This window comes from Seriola aureovittata, chromosome 8 (genome assembly GCF_021018895.1).
Source record: "Seriola aureovittata isolate HTS-2021-v1 ecotype China chromosome 8, ASM2101889v1, whole genome shotgun sequence".
NCBI lineage: Eukaryota > Metazoa > Chordata > Actinopteri > Carangiformes > Carangidae > Seriola > Seriola aureovittata.
In genome coordinates, this window is record NC_079371.1 from 3,207,299 (window position 1) to 3,230,266 (window position 22,968).

Consider the following 22,968-nt stretch of genomic DNA (forward strand, 5'->3'; position numbering starts at 1 on the left):
GTTTTCTTGGATGTCGATGTTCGGCTCAGTGAAGCCAGATAACGAACACGTATCCTGGGTGTTTTGAACATGCTTCGTAGTACGGGACTCTGAGCCACTGTGTTCCTGGGAACAAGCACACAGTTTAAGAAATGCTTTTTACAACTTTGTCTTGATCTACGTCTCGTCTCAGTTTTTTCATGGAGCTCTACAGGGAGTTCCCTGGAGTGCTTGGCTTGGTTTATGCCCTGACATGCATGACGTGTTATAGGACCTTATATACACCGGTGTGTGCCTTCCTAAACTATGTCCAAACAATTCAGTCTGCCTCAGGTAGACTCCCATCAAGATGTAGACACCTGACCACAATTTGGAAAGCGAAGGGTCTGAATGCTTTTGTAAATGAGAGATTTTATTTCATTTTTTTGCATAAACGTCTAAAAACACATTTTCACTTTGTCGTTGTGGCTTATTTGTAGCTGATTTGGCAATTTCACTAATTTAAAATTAAATCTACAACAAAATAAAGTGTTCAGATAACCTCATGTCAGCTGATTATAGATGATTACCACATTAAAAAAATTGCAGCATAATTATTGATGCTGCTGATTAACATTGACTCTCACTTTCAGTGTATATGCCTGTGGCTGTTCATTATTTGGAAACAACAGAATAAACTCATAATTGTAAGCACCTTGTATTCAATAACTACATATCTTTTTCAAGTCGCTGTCAAAATAAAATATTTCCAGGTGAGCAAAGCTGTAGAGAATCAGTGGTATAAGATCCAAATGAGGTAAAACATCACACAGCATCAGACATTATGTGCTGGATTGTAGCTGTTTTTTACTTTAGTACCATGAACGACACTATGGTTGACAGAAATGACAGTTTACCCACATTACAAAAAACATGTTTTCTTACCTCAGACCAAGCTAATGTCCCCTACGTCTGAGAAGGAAGCCCTGCACAGATAATGTACAGTCGGAGTTACAGCAGACGGATACAGTGAATGTCCTCGATCAGTTCTGCAGTCTCATTCTCCAGTCGAGGGCTTTGCATATTGAAGGAGTCCCTCTTGGCCTGAAAACCACAGGGTGGCTTCTTCTCTGTGCACTCAGACTTCCTCTCTTAACAGCTGGCTCTTTGGCTAAGAGTCGTCAAGCTGGAGAGAGCTGTGTGATGTTTCCTCCTGGCAGTGATAGAGCTGCTCTCTAGACCGGTTTCCCCTGGTGCAGGATGCGTCTCACTGTGTTTGGCAGCCCAGGAGATGGCATCACATCTGCTCCTCCACTCGGCAGCGAGGAGTAAATTCTCCTAATGACGACTGGCTGGCCGATGGCCTCCTGCTCTAGTGGAGAGAGAAATCTAAAGATGGGGGGGAACCTTCATGATTTGTGAAACTGTGAACACATTTCAGAAACTTTTTTTTACTCGGCGCCTGAATGAGAATGAGGAGAGGCTTGAAACAGAACATGCTGTTGCACGTTTCACTGCTTTGACTTACATTTCACTCGGCTGATTGTTTTCTCCAAGGTCACACAGTGTGGTGTGAAAGCTGGCAGACAGGTGATAGATGCTAAATGTCCATCCTGGATATTATTAATGATTGATAAAAGACAATAGAGATTCAACTCGCAGCGTTCATAGAGATATTTGCTGTTGTGATGTTTTCCCATTGACAATACATACACAAAAAAAAAATTGTATGTTTAGATAAGAGTGGGTATTAAATAAAAAACAAAACAAAAACAATCTCATATCGCTGTTTATTTAACGTTTCTGCTCTTAGCGGCCTTTAATGAACGCCATTTCCTAGACCATGGCAGGATCAGGTCATAGTATTTTAGACAGCAGATATTACAGATATCAAAAAAAAATTACTTCAGATGAGAGTGTTTGTAAATATTCTGAATGTTTAAAAGAGTTTTGGTGACTTTTATGAACATGGATAAAAACAGATGTTGCAAGTCATTAAACGGACAGACTGGATGGATGAAAGCTCCACTGCTTATCACACACAAAGGCAAAATCTGACGTAGTTAATAACGATAAATTACAAACAGCAGCAACCACAGACCTGGCCCTCTCTACAGGCTATTCAGTGGAGGCGTGAAAGTCCAGACTTTATCTCCTCCTTTCTCGCTTAATCACTTATTTAACACGTCCTCTGTTTGCAAACCATTAAAATAATTGGAGAAGGCATTGGGTCGGCCCATATCTCTATGTTGTAAATTTACACCTGACATTGCTGTCACTTTCTGCCAGTTTGGCTCCGCCCACAAAACCTGTCATTGCAGTGTACAAACACGAAAAGGTCGATTGTAAAGGGAGAAACGGCTTCAACTGCTAACGATACATGACCAATGCTACGCAGGCTTGTTGAGAAGAAGAAGAAAGAAATATCTTGTGTGATTGTTCATAGGTTACACAGCGCTGTCACATGCTCCAGCTATGACATGCACTGTTGTGCATCACTGAGATGAACAGAGCAACTGTGAATTAATCTTTGATGCCACCACAAACATGTTCAGAAATGTTTTTTATCTGCACAATAGCAGCAATTTCATCAGGAGAAATTTCAGTTTGACTTTAAAACGTGTCAAGAGAGACTTTTCTAGAAAACTATCTGTTGATACAAAGGACAAAGGATGTTTGATGAAAGGTTTTAGATAATTAGCATGAGCAGCAGTTTCCTCCATGGCTCAGTAAACACAAGTTTCACTTTGAGAAACTTTTGACTTCCTCAAAAGAAAATCTAACATCAAAGACATTGTCTAAACTCATCCAAACAGACAAATCAAACAGATTCCTAGCAGTGTGCCAACATATAGACATCTAATATATATCAACCTTATTTCCCTCAGACATCTCAGCTGGATATCACTGACTGTTAAAAAAAACTGCTGTAGTCAGACGTCTGCTGCGATGAGATACAGAAGCACAGTGCAGTCATTGAGCTACTGAGCACTTAGAAAATGCTGCAGAGAAATGTGATGGTCATTTCATGCCTTCTTACGGCTCAAGAGCCACACCCCTGTTTCACTTTAAGTAGTTTGGGATGAAGTAAAGAAGGAACCGCAGGGCTAACTCTGTTCTGTTCAAAGGCTCAGTGTTCAGAGGGTCTGCACTGATGTTAGGCAATGGAAAATTAAAGAGTTTTATTGACACTCACACAAGTACAGAGTATGTTCCACATTGAGACAGGAAGGTCTTTGGTTGGAAGTAACTTTGCAAATTTATTCAACGACTGTACTTGTCATTTTGAGGTACTTATTTCAATATTATGCCAGTTATTACATTTTCAGAGGGAAATATTATGTTGACTCAGCCAGCAGAGGGAATTTGCTCATTTGTTCTTGAGCTGTAGACCTCCAAACTTTTTATGACTTTAAGCGGCTTTAGGACTTTTCCACCTTGAGCTTTACGGTTCAGTTCATTGTTGAACTTGAAATAAGTTGTTGACAGAAGAACCTCAACTCCACTTCAGGGCGTAATCTGCCAATCATTTCCTTGATTAATCAATGAATCATTTCTCTATGTAGAGTCAGAAATATTGTGAAAACTGCGTCGTTATAATTTCCCATCTTCAATTGTCTCCTTTGGTCCAAAATAAAACTAAATAGTTGATGATGGATTTTCTGTTGATGTTGATTGCTAATTAATGAAATGCTTAATTGTCGTAGCTCTATTCTACTTAATTGCTTGTTCTGGAGCTTTTGACCACATCACACTGTCCTTATCAGCAGGTTGAGTTTGTTCATTTGCCATAAAACTGTACGTGTTATTAGTTAAATTGCAGATTACGATTTCACTTACAGAAATGAACTACGCAACAGTTTCAAAAAGTAGTGATAATATTGAATCTTCTGATGCCTCTGTTTAAAACATTTATATAAACTTTAAGTTCTGGTTCATGGAAGAACAGAGCAGACACAATGTGACTAGAGCATCTCATAGGGTTCAGGTTTTATTATATGGTTGACAACAACCAAGACTCTATACCATCCCTAACGTGCAGAGTCCAGTACAGACCGACACAGTTATTCTCAATGTTCAGACAAAAAGTGTCAGAAAAGGTGTAAAAACTGCTGATGAGACCTACAAGTTCCACTTTGAGGCTTTCCTCCTCCCTGTTTTTCCCTCTCGGGTCAACCTTGAGGAGCGCTCCCTCCGCTGCCGTTGTGCGGCACACTGAGCAGCTAAAGCACAGACAAGGTGCATGTTAAGCGGAGGCGGTGGCTCCTGTCACGGTCGACCTGGGCGCTATCGGGACGGGATCAGTCAGCTGTGTGTGGATGACAGAACTTTGCCTGCGTCGCTGTCACTGCTGCGTGTCCACAGGCGTCCTTCGGCCTTGGTGTCATGACAACCAGCTCAGCATGACAATCAGACAGCTAAAGGGGACGAGGCATCTACTGTCAGCATATTAAACAACATCCTGGGCCGCTGCCATCACCATATGTCCAAGATTTTAATATGAAAAGTTCACCTTTAAATTGATGTCAGTATATTAAAAACCATAAAAATAATCTGATTATTATCTCCAGTCAGCATTATCGCGCTAACACGCTAAAATGCGAGTGGCAAAGATTTACCAAGTGACCTTTAAAAGTTCTGTTATTTGCAAAGACTGGAGTCCAGATCCCTGAGACTCTGCTAAACACTGACTTAATGAGCGAAACTCCTGAAACTCCATCTGCTGAAGGAGCCGAGACTGAGAGGAGTCTAATATTTACTCAGGACTAATGAAGACATTTTTTTACAATAAAAACATTGTCATATAAACGAATAGTGATGACATTATGAACTGGTTAATGAAGTAGTTGATCAACATAAAGACATCAGTCAATTAACAGAAAACTATTCTCTTAATCAAATAATTACTTTTCTAGTAAAAATGCTAAAGTTTGGAAGAATGAAACCTTGTTTTAGACATTTCATTTATATTATAAAATAATTAATTAATTGAGAGAAGTGCTGTCAGGTTAATCTATAATGAAAATAACTGTCAGTCTTATTTAATGCAATCAACAGAAAATGTATCAAAAAATATATTGAAAACTACTTCCTTTGAACAAAACTTCATAATTCTTTTGCTTGTTATTTTACCTAAACCTCTAGTTTAAGTAATCAATTGTTAATTAATCTATTTATTATTTTTACCACAAAAAACAAGACTTGCTGCTTTTTAATGTTTATATCATTGTCGTGCGTCCAGACTGAAATATTTCCACAACTACTGGATGGATTTCCAGTAAATTTTGTCAACATGTTGGAACCACACCCATCCACACCAACCACACACATCTGTAAAGTTTGACTGCATGTTGCACAGATTTGATGAAGTAAATTCATGAAAATATATATATAGAGAGGTTCATAAATAATGAAAATAATGAACCTACACAGGAGCGAGATTTAGACCTCCTGCAATTTATCCAAAGTGCATGTTTGTTAGTGTAATCAAAGCTCCCTCTGTATTTACATTTTGCTTACTGCACAACCGTGACAAGTCCATTTTACAGTTTAGTATGGCTTCTTTCCCTGAGAGGAAATCCATCGCTTCCATCCACCTCACACAGACGTACACTGATTATTCTGCAGAGAGAGAGAGAGAGAGAGAGAGAGAGAGAGAGAGAGAGAGAGAGAGAGAGAGAGAGAGAGAAAAGGCAGCAGAATGCAGGATGAGGACCTACAACTGGCACAAGGTGCAGCACCACCAGTGGCCTCAATCAGTCATCAGGTGCCTCGGTATGGATGGAGCAGAGAGGTTGTGCTGCTGGCAGGCCCCGGCAACATGATTAAGGAGCCGGCGGCATGATTACGCTGCTCGCCTTATGAATGGAGTAATAGAGAGAGGCAGAGTCTGGTGCTAAATTCCCCTGATGGAGGTGTGTATGTGTGCGGTGGGGCGGAGTCTGAGGGCCTCCCATGTGAGGGCCAGAAGATAAAGGACTGACAATAGATAATTAAGGAACTGCCAGCACCTCTTTTCTATTCACATGGCTGTTTTATTAAAGGGGATTCAGTAAGGAAGAATATTAATATAAACTACCAGCCTGTGTGACTCAGAGATGAATATAAATTGGGACCGGTGGGGGGAGGAATGTATTAGGGAGAGTTTATGAGGAGCACATGGGGGTGGGGTGGGGCAGTGATCATGAGAACGGGCTGCATACTTTTGCCCTGTTTGATCTCTGGTGAATAACTGTCGGCCCGTGATCAGCAACAAGAGTCTTCACACATTATCACTGCTGTGTTAAAGTGTGACAGATACAGTTACAAGATACTTTCAGGATTAAGACAAAACACAATCATCTCATTGAATCTGACTCCTTGAGAAAAAGCTGTTAAAATGAGCCGACAACGACACCAGTGAAACTCTGCTCATGTTAATGCGTCAATAATAATAATCTATTAATGTGATATGCTGTATATTTAAACACCTTGATACTTACCTATTACTTCTTGAGTTTAGAGCAGACACCTGCAGGCTTTACACTGTTACATTCTCATACAGTATACTACAGCTAAAAACAATCAGTCAATTAATTGATCAGTTGATTTACAGAAAAATAATTGGCAACTATTTGGAAAAACAATCATTTAAGTAGTTGTTTTAAATGAAGAAATATTCTCTGGTTCCAGCTTCTGAATTTTGAGGATTCGCTGCTTGTCTTTGTGACAGTAAACTGAATATCCTTGGGTTTTTACAGTACATAACGACACAGCTCCTGCAGTGTTGCTTTTCTTCTTGATTTGACTCTACGCTGTTTCGTTCAGAGCTGACAAGATTTACCTGGTGGATGTACAGTATCCCTCCGCCGACCAGTCAAGCTGCAGGAAATATGGTCACAACCTTCCCTTCCTGAGACATTTGTGTCGTCATAATAAGTGCATGAATTCTCGAGTTTCTTGATGTCACACTGACCTTGATCTTTGATCTTTGACCTCCAAATTCTAATCAGTTAATTTTTGAGATTAAATGAACGTTTTTGCCAAATTGGAAGAAATTCCCTCGATGTGTTCCTGAGATATCGTGTTCATGAGAAAGGGACGGACGTATGAGCGGCTTGAAAACATAAACCTCAGCTTTAATAAAACTCCAGCTCCTGGACTGAAATAAATCACAGGGAAAATAGTTCAGTCCTCTCTCCCTTTATTCTCAAGTGTCTTACATCATGTAATTATATCACATTAATTTTAATACTTTGTGCAATTGAAAAGTGATTCTGTGTCCCCACTGCAGAACACACACAGTCTGTTTTACAGCGTCCCCTCAGACTGTAAACCATGTTGCTGTATTATGAATGAGCGTTCACTGTGAAACTCACGTACATTTATTATCCATGATGATTAAAGTCGCTCTAGTTTTATTACGGCTATTTTTTCTTCCCATTATCCGTTAATGTGTAGATTATTTCCTTGATTAATCACTTAATTGCTTTGTCTATGAAATGTGGAAAAATGGTGAATGACGCTCATCACAATCGCCCAGAATCCAAAGGGACGTCTTCAAATATCTTCTTTTGTTTAACCAACTATACAATTAGTTTTCATTGAAGACTAAAGAATCCAGCCAGTTCACATTTTGAGATCTAATTATCAAATATTATTAGGGCTTTAACTAACGATTTTCATTATCGAGTATAGTTATTTTTTGATTAGTCGATCAATCGTTTTGTCAATAAGATCTTGAATGATAATCATAATTTACCATATCACAAGGTGACGTCTTCAAATTTCTTATTTTATCTGAGAAGCACTTCAACAGATTTTGTATTTTCTATCATATATGACAAAGAAAAGCACAAAATGTTCACATTTAAGAAGCTGGAATTTTTGCTTTTGACTATTCGGTCATAAAAATTGTTGCTGATGAATTTTCTGTGGATTGACTATTTGGTTATTTGATGAATCTTTGCAGCTGTAATTATTATACCACAGATATTATAGATTATGGAAACGATAAGTCCATTAATCGATCAACAAAATGAACAACAATTAACACAATTAGACATTTTTAAAACATTTGTCACTGACGATCAGACTAGACATTTAAGTCATTTGGCTCAATTTCTTGAAATGTCATAGAGAAATTGATTCAGTAGTTTTGGCGAAAGAGTAATCTACAAATTGATTGATTATTGAAATAAAAGTTTTTGCAGTTTCCTTATAACTACTACCACTACTGCGTCAGGCTCATAGCTTATAGACTCTACATTGTGTTGCTGTGTTTATATTATAAATGAGCACGAGCTGTCGAATCAGTGTGTCTGAATTCATCAGATGAAACCCTGAACATTTATTGTTCATGATAAATAAAGTGATTATATTATTGTAACACAGCAGATGTTATAGATTAATTGCTACTAAAGCTGCAGCAAGTTATCAATTATTATTATTATTTTCTACACATAACAAACATAAAGTAACACCTTATTTATTGATTGATTGATTGATTTGGTGTGTACTGAGCCGGACATTTAACAGCTGAAATGAGACATTGACATTGTGTAACCACATTTTTTGTAAATTACATTTCTTAATTAACATATCATTGACATTTCTGTTCTGCAGTTTCTTGCTGCTCTGACAAAATACACTGATACCTACATATCTGCAGTAATAATGTTTTTATTAATTTCCACTTATTTCTTCTTCTCAAATGCTTCCTGATCTGCTGCTTTTCTTATTCTAATAGAATATGAATTTAACATCTTGGGGTTTTTCCACTGTTGTTCACACTAAACAAGTGATTTGAAGACATCATGTGGCTCTGGCTAATTGTGATAGGCACTTTAATTAAAGATTAATCAAATAAATCAAACCTGATGTAACTGTTGCTCTGCAGTGTAATTACAGACACAGCAGTAAACCCACTCCTTGGTGAATATCACATAAAAGAATCATATAGTAAATACTGAGAACGTGAGATCCGCTCTGCTTTGTCAGAGACGTGGTTGAACGCTGTAGGTTTCATTATCGGTGGAAAACGCTTATCTGATGTAGGGTTGTTCAGATGGAAGTACCTCTCCACATGGATTTCAAAGATAAGTGAGCAGCCTTATGCAATTTGAGGATCCCTTTATCCAAAACACCTGACAGCACCTGTAGCCATATACATTTTAAAGATGAATAAGCCCAGAGGGTAAAAAAATATAACACAGTGTCAGGGAGTTTTAGCTGTGGTGAAATCCAAACATCTTGAATATCGTTTTAATGCAGTGACGTCTGCCTGAACACAGATCACTGAGAAGAAATGACATTTCATTGATGGTGACTGATTCTTCTTTAAAGGTTATGACTGATAGAAATTCACTGAGTCAAACTGACAGGTCTGACATTTCTCTACAGATGAGTTGGTTTCAAAACATTTTGTCTTCACAATTTAGAAAAATTTGTCATGCAGCAAACTCCAAACTCTCCTGAAGAATTCTCCACATCATTTCAAACACTAGGTTTAGAGCTGCAGCTAATGATCAGTTTCATTATTGATTAATCCATCGATCATTCTTTCAATCACTCAAATAATAATTTGGCATATTTCTCACATAACACATAAACAAATCACATTTTCCTCTTGCCCAAAGTGACATCTATATGGACTTCTCCAAAACCAAAACTTATTAATTTTACTTTTAATTTTAAATTAGTCTTTAGTCAAAACATATGATCAGTTTTTAAAATCTGATCGAATCTTGAAAGTAACTTCAACTTGACATCAGTAAAATATTTACACATTAATGCATCAATAAAAACAATCTGTTAATTGAATTAATTGAAATGAATCATGTCCATGTCAGTCACATGCTCCACATACAGTAGTCTAGAATATCACAGACAAAATAAGTCTTTCCTGGTGGTTCAGTCTGCTTCTCTTTCTGTCACTAAAGTGTATTTTCTTTCTTTGCTAATTGTGAGCGTACGTTATCGTGCATTCTTTGCTGCAAAATAAATATGCCCAAAGGGGCAACAGAGTCTTGACCTTGTTCTTGTAGCATCTCTTGTAGAATGGTAATTGGCAACAGGCTGCTTTAGCTCCTGAAGGAAACTTGTCAATGCGTGACTCTCTGTGTACCAGCGGCTGTAGAAGGTTGTTTTAATGAGGAAAAGACTTGACATCACACTTCATTTTCATGGTATATTTTTTTATTATTGGGTAAAATGACAAGCGTGTTTTCTCTATATAAATAACAATCACATGAATAAACATACAGGACATGGCTATATGGAGGTGAAAGCAGTGTTTGTGACCACAATGTACTTGAGTACAGGATGTTGATAATGACAGCTGTGTGTTTTCGTTTCTTAAAAAGGAGTGTACTGATTATTTGCTTGGAAAATGATCAGAACCTGCGTGAACCTGTACATTCATGGGAAACTAATGGACTCACAGTCAGCCGCTATGTACAGAACATAAATAGAGAGAAAGGTCAGAGGTCGTCATTAGCAGTACAGTCGAGTTTAAAGGTTGGAAAACAACATGTAACGTGGGGGGAAAAAATACTCAAATTAAATTAAAACCAAAATATATATATGTGTAAGATTGAACAGGAAAGACAGAATGACTTTATATAATCTGTACACATCAAAAGTCCATACTAAGTTTGAGATACAGTTGCCCATTGTGATTCACAGAGTCATAGAGTGCTAGGGTGAAAATGCATAGAAATGTGTCCAGCTAGGAAATGCTTTCATTGACTTGCCAGCTACAAATCTACAGCAGGAGCGATCAGAAAGAGTTACTCGTATTCAAAGACCCTCTACACAATTCAACCACGACTACCCCCACCCCTCAGAGAGCTAGCGTCATTACTTCACAATAAAACGTCCACTTCAAACTTGCTGTCTTTTCCACACTTCATTCATTATATTCTACTACGCTTTTCTTTCTTTCTTTTTTTTTTCCTTTTTCTTTTTTCTTTTTTTTTGGGGGGGGATCAAGGGATATTGAAGTTATGATAGGATTTTCTTCACACACAAGTGCTCTATTGACTCATTGCTAAGGAACATTTTGAAATACTTAAATTTCACAATGTGCAGCATATAAAGCCGGTACAATTTAACTAACATCGCCACTGACTTTCATTTTTATGCTTTGGACTAAAATTGAAAATAAAATATCATTCAGAACCTTCTGACGCTGGTTATAATTTCAGATCAAAGGTCACGGAGCGCACCACCGTAATGAACCACTCAGTCCCTCCGTCTCCACTTCAAACAGGATGAGATCACAGCAAGGGCTCATTTTAATTAGACTGAGGCGGCTGTGTTGGATGGACAGATAGAGGACAGCGGTATATTTGAGAGTAACCACACTTGGTAGGAATGGAGGAGTCAAAGGAAGATGTGTAGTCTGCAGTCATACTGGGAATAATTACACTAAATCCTCTGATGGAGGGCAATTTTCCTTGAAGGCACAGGAAAAAGTTGGGGATGGATAAACTTAAATTACAAGAGTTAATCTGGACATATACAGTATATATATCTATTTCTGCCAATTTGTTTAAATATTAATTTTGTTGAGATTATCTACAGCATTCCCACACACTGAATACAACTGACTGTGAATAATAATGCAAAGTTGCACATATTTACGGATTCATACCAATTTTCCTGAAAATGTTACCAGCAAGCAACTTTATGTTGACTGAAAGACAAACCACCCAGTGGAAAACAAATTAATTAACTTGGCCTTAAGACAATATCAATCAATTACTTCCTCACTTGTATTTTTCTTTTTTTTTTTGGATGACAGTTCTTCATCCAATGGACTTACAAATGGTCAATTTGGTTTCTGAATCTGTGGTTTTCACTATCGTGCTCCCACAAAATTAAAGAATCTGCAACAGAATTCAGTGCAACAGTACCTTTTGAGGAAAACAAAGCTCCTTGGGTCTTGGTGTTAGACCTAAGACTCCCCCACCCACACCACAACGTTGCCTTTGAGGACATCAGTGATCTCACAGTTGAGCTTGTTGAGCCGTCCATCCAGGATAAAGAGGGATTCTCTAGACGGGGTCATGAGGTACTGTCCGAACAGTCCGCTGCTCGCCATTACCCTGTTCGTACTGCTCCACGGCCACTCAAACGACTTGGTTGCCTCCTTCAAGCTCTTGATCATCTTGACCTTGCCCGTGCTCAGCTCCACAAACAGAGCGTCAGTTTGACGGCCGGAGCTGCCGAACACGTTGTACTGGTGGACCTCCGTGAAGGAGCGCTGGAACGCCAGTTCGGACAGGTGAAGGTTGGTGTGGATGTCGAAGGGCTCCCCGATCTCTCCCCGCTCTGAGATTGTCTGGATCCTCATCAAACCGTCGCCATCATCGACAGTGACCAAGTAATGACCATCTGGAGACACGTAGGGAGTACCGGTGACGTCGCGGTTTTGTCCGATCGCACAATCTGTCACACTGTCCAAGATGAGCTGGGGTTGTGTGGCGCCAGTGGAATCAGGTCTGCAGTTGACAAAGTAGTAGCCGCCGAGATGGGTGTAGGCTACAGACTTGGGGATGCAATTATACTCCCGTAAACTGATGTTTTTCACGTAGGACGTCGTCTCCAGGTCAATTTTGTGGAGGACAGGCTCATTTCGATGAAGGATGAGGCCAAACCTGGATCGAATTTAAAGAGAAAAACAAAGATTCAATCAATAGCACACTGTTGTCTAGCAAACCCCAAATTATTACATATTTTAGTCACGTTACTGTATCACATTCATCCAATAGTTGTTGGAATATTTCAACAACATTCGTTTTTTCCTCAAACTGAAGTCCACTAACTGGTGATCCTTGACTCTTCTTCAAGTGCCACCAAGAGATCGACATTTTTGATTTGGTTTTGGATGGATTGCAATAATATTTGTTCCACATATCCACGATGCCTCGAGGATCAATCAGAGTAGTTTAAAGTTTTCACTTCTCCTGTCAAGTGTCTCAACATCTACTAAATGAACTGGCACTAAATTTTGTACATTCATGATCCCAGACAAGTTATCCAAATGATTTAGATGGTTTTCTGACTTTTCATTTTGCTATACCATGACGTTGACATTTGTATTTGACATTTTAAATGAAGTGTCTTAAAAACCCGATTCAATTCCATGAATTTTGAAACAAACATTCATGTCCACCTCAAGTTGAATCATCTTAATCTTGGTGATTCCTTATTTTTTTCATCTAGCGCCATCATTAGCTTGTATTTTCAAATGGTCCAATTCTTTGGTTTATTTCTAAATACCTTCCTTCCTTCTCAGCCGTACTACATTCAGTGTTAGCACGTTAGCATGGCTATAGACTCTTAGTCTTGATATATTTTATGAATTGATATAAAGAGCAACTATAAATCCCTGCAGCAGTAAAGTAGGCCTAAATATGACAGAAAAAAATATACAGAAGTGGAGTAATTACAAATTTTGTGTTTGCAGCCTTTTTTGGATGGTTAACATATAATACAACTAAAACGTATTTTAAAAAAGGTAATTTTATCATGCGTTGTCTCTGAAAATCCGTTTTTTCCTATTTTAAGTGAGGAATTCCATGGTTTATTCCATGGTTTATGAAATTTCAAGCAGTAAGTGGAAACATTTTAAAACAGGGCAGCACAATCCATATACCTAGATGACAGCAAGCTAAAATAACAAATGCAAATTGATTTGCGCAGGGTAATTATGAAAATCTTTGGACTGGCATAATTTTAAAGAAACGTTCAGAAAAAAAAAAATTAAATGTTGCTGCGAGGTCCATTTAACCACTTCAACAGGCAAATTCTGGTCCCTGACAATCTTTATATTGGCAGTCTAGCATCATCTATGCTTTCCCCTCTAATAGAATTATAGCAGTTTTTAATGTGGACATGGATCAGTGAAAATGCTACTCATTACAAAAACCGAAACAATCTCTTAATGGCACATTACATTTTAACAGCTGAACAGGGCTGAAGGGGAATGCAAGGAGCTGACAGGCCTCAATTAAATGTGAATACCAGCTGATCGATGCTGACAGGCACTTCAATCTTGCTGTTATTCATCATCTTTTATGCCATTTGAACACCAAGCTGTCTGTACCTGTGAACAGAAAATGGCTGTTTGAAAGCCACGAAGCACATTATCATCCCTGTGGAGAGAATCATTGATCCAGAGATCATTCTGTCCACCAGGTCCAGACAGGCGGCTGCACCGGTCCATAAAAGATGATATCTGAACATTTTTGTTTTTTTATTTTAAAAAAAACAAAAAAAAAACAAGAGGCCAGCAGGTGTCATGGATAATTTGTGTGCACATATTAACAGTCAACTATCTTTAACATCTGTGTAAGGCTGGGCAGACACACTCAGCCAGATTTGGACCGTGAATTGGTCACATACACACCCCCCCGACCAATTTTCAATATGGGTTTCTACTTGATTTGTTGTCCATTGATTTGTAGCAGCTGTTGACTTGATGAATTATTGGCATATCAGAGATTTTGGTCAGCTGTCTTTCAGTTTGAGCAGATCTGTAATCAGATTCCCCACATGGCTGCAGTTAAAATATCCATTATAAACTGAGCTGAGCTTGTTTTAACATTATTAGAGTAGTATTCTCCATTTGGTGGCTACCTGTAGTTTTAAACAAAGCTCAAAGTCACACTGCCTTGAGTTTAGATTTTATTGGAACTGGCGACAAAATTAAACCTGTAGTGTAAAAACAAAAAAACTGTTTATTTTTGCAAGTCGTATTTAAGACTCATGAGTGACTAACAGATTTATTCCATCTTCTAATTTAACAGTTGGGAGATTGTAGGTCTTTGACTTTTATGTCAAATCAACTGAATAGCCTTTATGTGACTCATAAGCTAAACTTGTTAGATTAAATTCAAAGGAAGCCCTTTGACACTAAACAGGCTGGTTCTTGATCCTACCACGTCCCACCAGTATCAAAAAATAAGCTTCAAGACAAGTACGAACTTAGAGAAGTTTTTTTATTTTTTTTAAATGCGCAGTTTAAACCTGAAAAAAACTCATCCACAGGGAGACAGAGCTGAGGATCTACAGACTAATATTATTTCTGTTTTTCAAACAACCCTGACACTGTTTTGCAATGGGGTTGTATTCAATACTGTGGCTGTTGTGAGATATCAATGACTAGTGCACACCTGCTGTGAAATATTGGTAACATGCTTAGTAGCTAAAGGTCAATGGTGCATTTATCCCGCAATGAAAAGATTATTTTCACCAACAGCGAGACTTCTTTTTCCATGTATGATAAATTAATAATCAGACATTGTTTGGCCTTGCTCTGATCTGAACACAGCTGGGTTGCTTCATTGGCAGACTCAGATTGCTCTCAGCCAAACTGACAGCTGCTGTTTGTCGTTTCTACCATTGATTAATGCATTAAAGATCTTTAGTTCTGCACAACAGGGCTGTTTTCAAATGAAGATACTTCACATTTTATTATCTTATATTCATGTATTTTCAGTTCTGGGTCTGAACACTTAACCCTAAAGTGATGTTCACTCTGCAGTTCAAGTTAAAGATCCTGAGGCCACAATTCGTGAACCCAGAACAGAGCAATGAACGCTGCACAGTAAAAGATTTTCACAACACAGCAATTCTTGTTCATCCATCCTCCATCACAAAAATATCGAATAAACATCTCGCTTGGGTTGTTTTGCCAAAAGGCAGTCTGGGCAATGATCAGAAATTTGTGACAAATAGGTGCGGCAGCCTGAGCTGCAGGGTGTTGTAGATGTGGGTGAAAACATGAAATAACAGCTTTTTTTTGCTGATGTGCAGAGTTGTCTGACTGTAACTCGATGGCTTTAATGAATGACAGCCTCCAGAAGTTCCTGCTTGCTTTGTAGTAGCTGCTGAGGGAATCCCCAGTCATTAAACAATTTCTGAGAAGTTGCTGAATATATGTTGACACCTAGGGCATAGGTTTTCATATGGACTGATAGATGAATACTTGAGTGAACTCAGATTGTTTTGTCCTCCAAGAGTCTGCGTCTCCAGACAACCGATTTAGGAATGCTAGCATTTTCCTATCTGAAGGCTCACTTCATGTTTGAATATCACAGTGGTACCTGCTGTCACCAGAAAAATGTCAATTAATATTATTTAACCATGTTAGCTAGCGTTAACTAGCATGCTAACCCTGGCTTCTGTGTTCTGTAGGCTATCAGTCAGGTTGCTAACAGGAGAAAACATAAAATGGTGGATATATCAAAGTATGAGTTTAATTTCTGTCGAAAAATCCCATGAACACTGACTATTTCATGCCTTACTATACTTTCATGTTTTTATGCCTCACTATAATATGACGTTTTATTGCCTTTGATGACTTACTATACAATGACATTTTTTTAATACCTTACTGTACTATGACTTTTTATGCCTTAGTATACTATGATGTTTTTGTGACTTTTTATGCCTGACTATAATATGACGTTTTCATGATGTCTTATGATTTACTATACTAAGACCTTTTTATGCCTTCCTATACATTGATCTTTTTATGCCTTACTCTACTATGTTGTTTTTATGCCTTAGGCAACACCATCATCCTGGCCTTGCTGCAGGATAAGCTCTCCCAGCTGAGGTAGCTCGCAAAGCTGGGGAAACATATCACGTACTCCTGGACCATCAGCACTGGGTCCCCCCCAAGGCTGCGTCCTTTCTGCTCTTCCCCCTGTATACCAACACCACCTCCGGGCATCATTCAATCAAGCTCCTGAAATTTGCAGATGACACCATCCTAATTGGACTGACCTGAGTGACATGGTGCAGGCAGAACAATGTGGAGTTGAAAGCTCTTAAGACAGTGGAGGTGATAGTGGACTTCAGAAAGAACCCTGCCCCACCCACCCCCCATCACCCTGTGTGACTCCCCCGTAGAGCACTTCTGCTTCCTCTGCAACACTGTCACACAGGAACTCAAGTGCGAGCTGAACATCAGCTCCTTTACCAAGAAAGCTCAGCAGAAGATGTACTTCCTGTGGCAGTTGAAGGACAATGATGTAAACTTCTCCATCACCACTTGATACGCTGCTGCCACTGCCAAGGACAAGAGCAGACTGCGGCATATCGTTCACTCTGCTGAGAAGTTGATTGGCTGCAATCTGCCACACCTCCAGAACCCCGAAGTGAGCAGTGAAAAGTGTAGCTGCCCCCTCCCACCCTGGACACAAACTGTTTGAGTCACTCCCCCCTGGCAGTCCATCAGGACCAAAACCTCTCACCACAGGAACAGCTTCTTCCCTACTGCTGTGGGCCTCCTTACCCTAAAGTCCCTCACTGTCAAGCACAGTCATTATGCACAGTGTACATATTTGTATTGTATATAGTCATATGTTTCTATTTGTTTTCTATAATATTTCTTCACATTTTATTAAAAAATGTGTAGTATATATATATACACATATATATCTGAGATGTCTGTCCTGTAGTACTTGCTTGTTTCATCTTTGTTTAAATGTCTATTGAAATGCACAAACACCAGCAAATTCCTTGTATGTTGAAAAACTACTTGCCAATAAACCAAATTCTGCCTTACTATATTATGACTTCTTATGCCTTACATTTTTATGACTTACTATACTATTACATTTTAATGACTTTTTATGCCTTACTATACTGACTTTTTTATGACTTACATTTTTATGACTTTTTATGCCTTACATTTTAATGACTTTTATGCCTTACTATTTTATGACTTTTTATGCCTTACTATACTATGACTTTTTTATGACTTACATTTTTATGACTTTTTATGCCTTACTATATTATGAAATTTTTATGACTTTTTATGACTTACATTTTAATGACTTTTTATGCCTTACTATACTATGACTTTTTATGCCTTACTATACTATGACTTTTTTATGACTTACATTTTAATGACTTTTTATGCCTTACTATACTATGACTTTTTATGCCTTACTATACTATGACATTTTTATGACTTTTTATGCCTTACTATTCTATGACTTTTTTATGACTTTTTATGCCTTACTATACTATGACTTTTTTATGACTTACATTTTAATGACTTTTTATGCCTTACTATACTATGACATTTTTATGACTTTTTATGCCTTACTATACTATGACTTTTTTATGACTTTTTATGCCTTACTATACTATGACTTTTTTATGACTTACATTTTAATGACTTTTTATGCCTTACTATACTATGACATTTTTATGACTTTTTATGCCTTACTATACTATGACTTTTTATGCCTTACTATACTATGACTTTTTTATGACTTACATTTTAATGACTTTTTATGCCTTACTATACTATGACATTTTTATGACTTTTTATGCCTTACTATACTATGACTTTTTTATGACTTACATTTTAATGACTTTTTATGCCTTACTATACTATGACTTTTTATGCCTTACTATATTATGACTTTTTTATGACTTTTTATGACTTACATTTTAATGACTTTTTATGCCTTACTATACTATGACTTTTTATGCCTTACTATATTATGACATTTTTATGACTTTTTATGCCTTACTATACTATGACTTTTTTATGACTTTTTATGCCTTACTATATTATGATATTTTTATGACTTTTTATGCCTTACTATACTATGACTTTTTTATGACTTTTTATGCCTTACTATACTATGACTTTTTTATGACTTTTTATGACTTACTATACTATGACTTTTTATGCCTTACTATACTATGACTTTTTTATGACTTACATTTTAATGACTTTTTATGCCTTACATTTTAATGACTTTTTATGCCTTACTATACTATGACTTTTTATGCCTTACTATATTATGACATTTTTATGACTTTTTATGCCTTACTATACTATGACTTTTTTTGCCTTACTATACTATGACTTTTTTTTATGACTTTTTATGCCTTACTATACTATGACATTTTTATGACTTTTTATGTCTTACTATACTATGACTTTTTTATGACTTACATTTTAATGACTTTTTATGCCTTACTATACTATGACTTTTTATGCCTTACTATACTATGACTTTTTTATGACTTACATTTTAGTGACTTTTTATGACTTACATTTTAATGACTTTTTATGCCTTACTATACTATGACTTTTTTATGACTTACATTTTAATGACTTTTTATGCCTTACATTTTAATGACTTTTTATGCCTTACCATACTATGACTTTTTATGCCTTACTATATTATGATATTTTTATGACTTTTTATGCCTTACTATACTATGACTTTTTTATGACTTTTTATGCCTTACTATATTATGATATTTTTATGACTTTTTATGCCTTACTATACTATGACTTTTTTATGACTTTTTATGCCTTACTATACTATGACTTTTTATGCCTTACTATACTATGACTTTTTTATGACTTACATTTTTATGACTTTTTATGACTTACATTTTAATACTTTTTATGCCTTACTATACTATGACTTTTTATGCCTTACTATACTATGACTTTTTTATGACTTTTTATGCCTTACTATACTATGACATTTTTATGACTTTTTATGCCTTACTATACTATGACTTTTTTATGACTTACATTTTAATGACTTTTTATGACTTACATTTTAATGACTTTTTATACCTTACTATACTATGACTTTTTATGCCTTACTATATTATGACTTTTTTATGACTTTTTATGCCTTACTATACTATTACATTTTTATGACTTTTTATGCCTTACTATACTATGACTTTTTATGCCTTACTTTTTAATGACTTTTTTTGCCTTATTATACTATGACTTTTTATGCCTTACTATACTATGACTTTTTATGCCTTACTATACTATGACTTTTTTATGACTTACATTTTAATGACTTTTTATGCCTTACATTTTAATGACTTTTTATGCCTTACCATACTATGACTTTTTATGCCTTACTATATTATGATATTTTTATGACTTTTTATGCCTTACTATACTATGACTTTTTTATGACTTTTTATGCCTTACTATACTATGACTTTTTTATGACTTTTTATGACTTACTATACTATGACTTTTTATGCCTTACTATACTATGACTTTTTTATGACTTACATTTTAATGACTTTTTATGCCTTACATTTTAATGACTTTTTATGCCTTACTATACTATGACTTTTTATGCCTTACTATATTATGACATTTTTATGACTTTTTATGCCTTACTATACTATGACTTTTTTTGCCTTACTATACTATGACTTTTTTTTATGACTTTTTATGCCTTACTATACTATGACATTTTTGACTTTTTATGTCTTACTATACTATGACTTTTTTATGACTTACATTTTAATGACTTTTTATGCCTTACTATACTATGACTTTTTATGCCTTACTATACTATGACTTTTTTATGACTTTTTTATGACTTACATTTTAGTGACTTTTTATGACTTACATTTTAATGACTTTTTATGCCTTACTATACTATGACTTTTTTATGACTTACATTTTAATGACTTTTTATGCCTTACTATACTATGACATTTTTATGACTTTTTATGCCTTACATTTTAATGACTTTTTATGCCTTACCATACTATGACTTTTTATGCCTTACTATATTATGATATTTTTATGACTTTTTATGCCTTACTATACTATGACTTTTTTATGACTTTTTATGCCTTACTATATTATGATATTTTTATGACTTTTTATGCCTTACTATACTATGACTTTTTTATGACTTTTTATGACTTACTATACTATGACTTTTTATGCCTTACTATACTATGACTTTTTTATGACTTACATTTTAATGACTTTTTATGCCTTACATTTTAATGACTTTTTATGCCTTACATTTTAATGACTTTTTATGCCTTACTATATTATGACATTTTTATGACTTTTTATGCCTTACTATACTATGACTTTTTTTGCCTTACTATACTATGACTTTTTTTTATGACTTTTTATGCCTTACTATACTATGACATTTTTATGACTTTTTATGCCTTACTATACTATGACTTTTTTATGACTTACATTTTAATGACTTTTTATGCCTTACTATACTAGGACATTTTTATGACTTTTTATGCCTTACTATACTATGACTTTTTTATGACTTACATTTTAGTGACTTTTTATGCCTTACTATACTATGACTTTTTATGCCTTACTATATTATGACTTTTTATGACTTACATTTTAATGACTTTTTATGCCTTACTATACTATGACTTTTTATGCCTTACTATATTATGACATTTTTATGACTTTTTATGCCTTACTATACTATGACTTTTTTATGACTTACATTTTTATGACTTTTTATGCCTTACTATATTATGAAATTTTTATGCCTTACTATACTATGACTTTTTTATGACTTACATTTTAGTGACTTTTTATGACTTACATTTTAATGACTTTTTATGCCTTACTATACTATGACTTTTTTATGACTTACATTTTAATGACTTTTTATGCCTTACATTTTAATGACTTTTTATGCCTTACCATACTATGACTTTTTATGCCTTACTATATTATGATATTTTTATGACTTTTTATGCCTTACTATACTATGACTTTTTTATGACTTTTTATGCCTTACTATATTATGATATTTTTATGACTTTTTATGCCTTACTATACTATGACTTTTTTATGACTTTTTATGACTTACTATACTATGACTTTTTATGCCTTACTATACTATGACTTTTTTATGACTTACATTTTAATGACTTTTTATGCCTTACATTTTAATGACTTTTTATGCCTTACTATACTATGACTTTTTATGCCTTACTATACAATGACTTTTTATGACTTTTTTATGCCTTACTATACTATGACATTTTTATGACTTTTTATGCCTTACTATACTATGACTTTTTTATGACTTACATTTTAATGACTTTTTATGACTTACATTTTAATGACTTTTTATACCTTACTATACTATGACTTTTTATGCCTTACTATATTATGACTTTTTTATGACTTTTTATGCCTTACTATACTATGACATTTTTATGACTTTTTATGCCTTACTATACTATGACTTTTTATGCCTTACTTTTTAATGACTTTTTTTGCCTTATTATACTATGACTTTTTATGCCTTACTATATTATGACTTTTTTATGACTTTTTATGCCTTACTATATTATGACTTTTTTTTTATGATTTTTTATGCCTTACTATACTATGCCTTTTTATGCCTTAATATATTATGACGTTTTCATGACGTTTTTATGACTTACTATACTATGACTTTTTTTGCCTTACTATACTATGATGTTTTTATGCCTTACTATACTATGACTTTTTATGCCTTACTATATTATGACATTTTTATGACTTTTTATGCCTTACTATATTATGACTTTTTATGCCTTACTATATTATGACTTTTTTATGACTTTTTATGCCTTACTATACTATGACTTTTTATGCCTTACTATACTATGACTTTTTATGCCTTACTATATTATGACTTTTTATGCCTTACTATACTATGACTTTTTTATGACTTTTTATGCCTTACTATACAATGACTTTTTATGCCTTACTATACTATGACGTTTTTATGACTTTTTATGCCTTACTATACTATGACGTTTTTATGACTTTTTATGCCTTACTATACTATGACTTTTTATGCCTTACTATACTATGACGTTTTTATGACTTTTTATGCCTTACTATACTATGACTTTTTATGCCTTACTATATTATGACATTTTTATGACTTTTTATGCCTTACTATATTATGACTTTTTATGACTTTTTATGCCATACTATAATATGACTTTTTATGCCTTACTATATTATGACTTTTTTGACTTTTTATGCCTTACTATATTATGACTTTTTATGCCTTACTCTATTATGACTTTTTATGCCTTACTATTCTATGACGTTTTCATGACGTTTTTATGACTTACTATACTATGACCTTTTATGCCTTACTATACTATGACTTTTTATGCCTTACTATACTATGATGTTTTTATGCCTTACTATATTAT

General features: G+C 35.3%; 1 protein-coding gene and 1 long non-coding RNA gene across 5 annotated transcripts in view; one reads left to right on the plus strand and one right to left on the minus strand.

The window, feature by feature from the left end:
* LOC130173503 (uncharacterized) overlaps positions 1 to 17,525 on the plus strand; it is a 105,627-nt gene extending 88,102 nt beyond the window's left edge. Inside the window, exon 3 of the long non-coding RNA XR_008828432.1 lies at positions 16,519 to 17,525. This is a non-coding gene — a long non-coding RNA (uncharacterized LOC130173503). The remainder of the gene's footprint in view (positions 1 to 16,518) is intronic.
* The window catches only part of fstl5 (follistatin-like 5), a 165,936-nt gene continuing 153,080 nt past the window's right edge, over positions 10,113 to 22,968 (minus strand). For all 4 annotated transcript variants that reach the window (XM_056382850.1, XM_056382851.1, XM_056382848.1 and 1 more), the window contains one exon: positions 10,113 to 12,599. In XM_056382850.1, the coding sequence (XP_056238825.1) occupies positions 11,897 to 12,599 (703 nt within the window). In that variant the 3' untranslated portion in view covers positions 10,113 to 11,896. The remainder of the gene's footprint in view (positions 12,600 to 22,968) is intronic.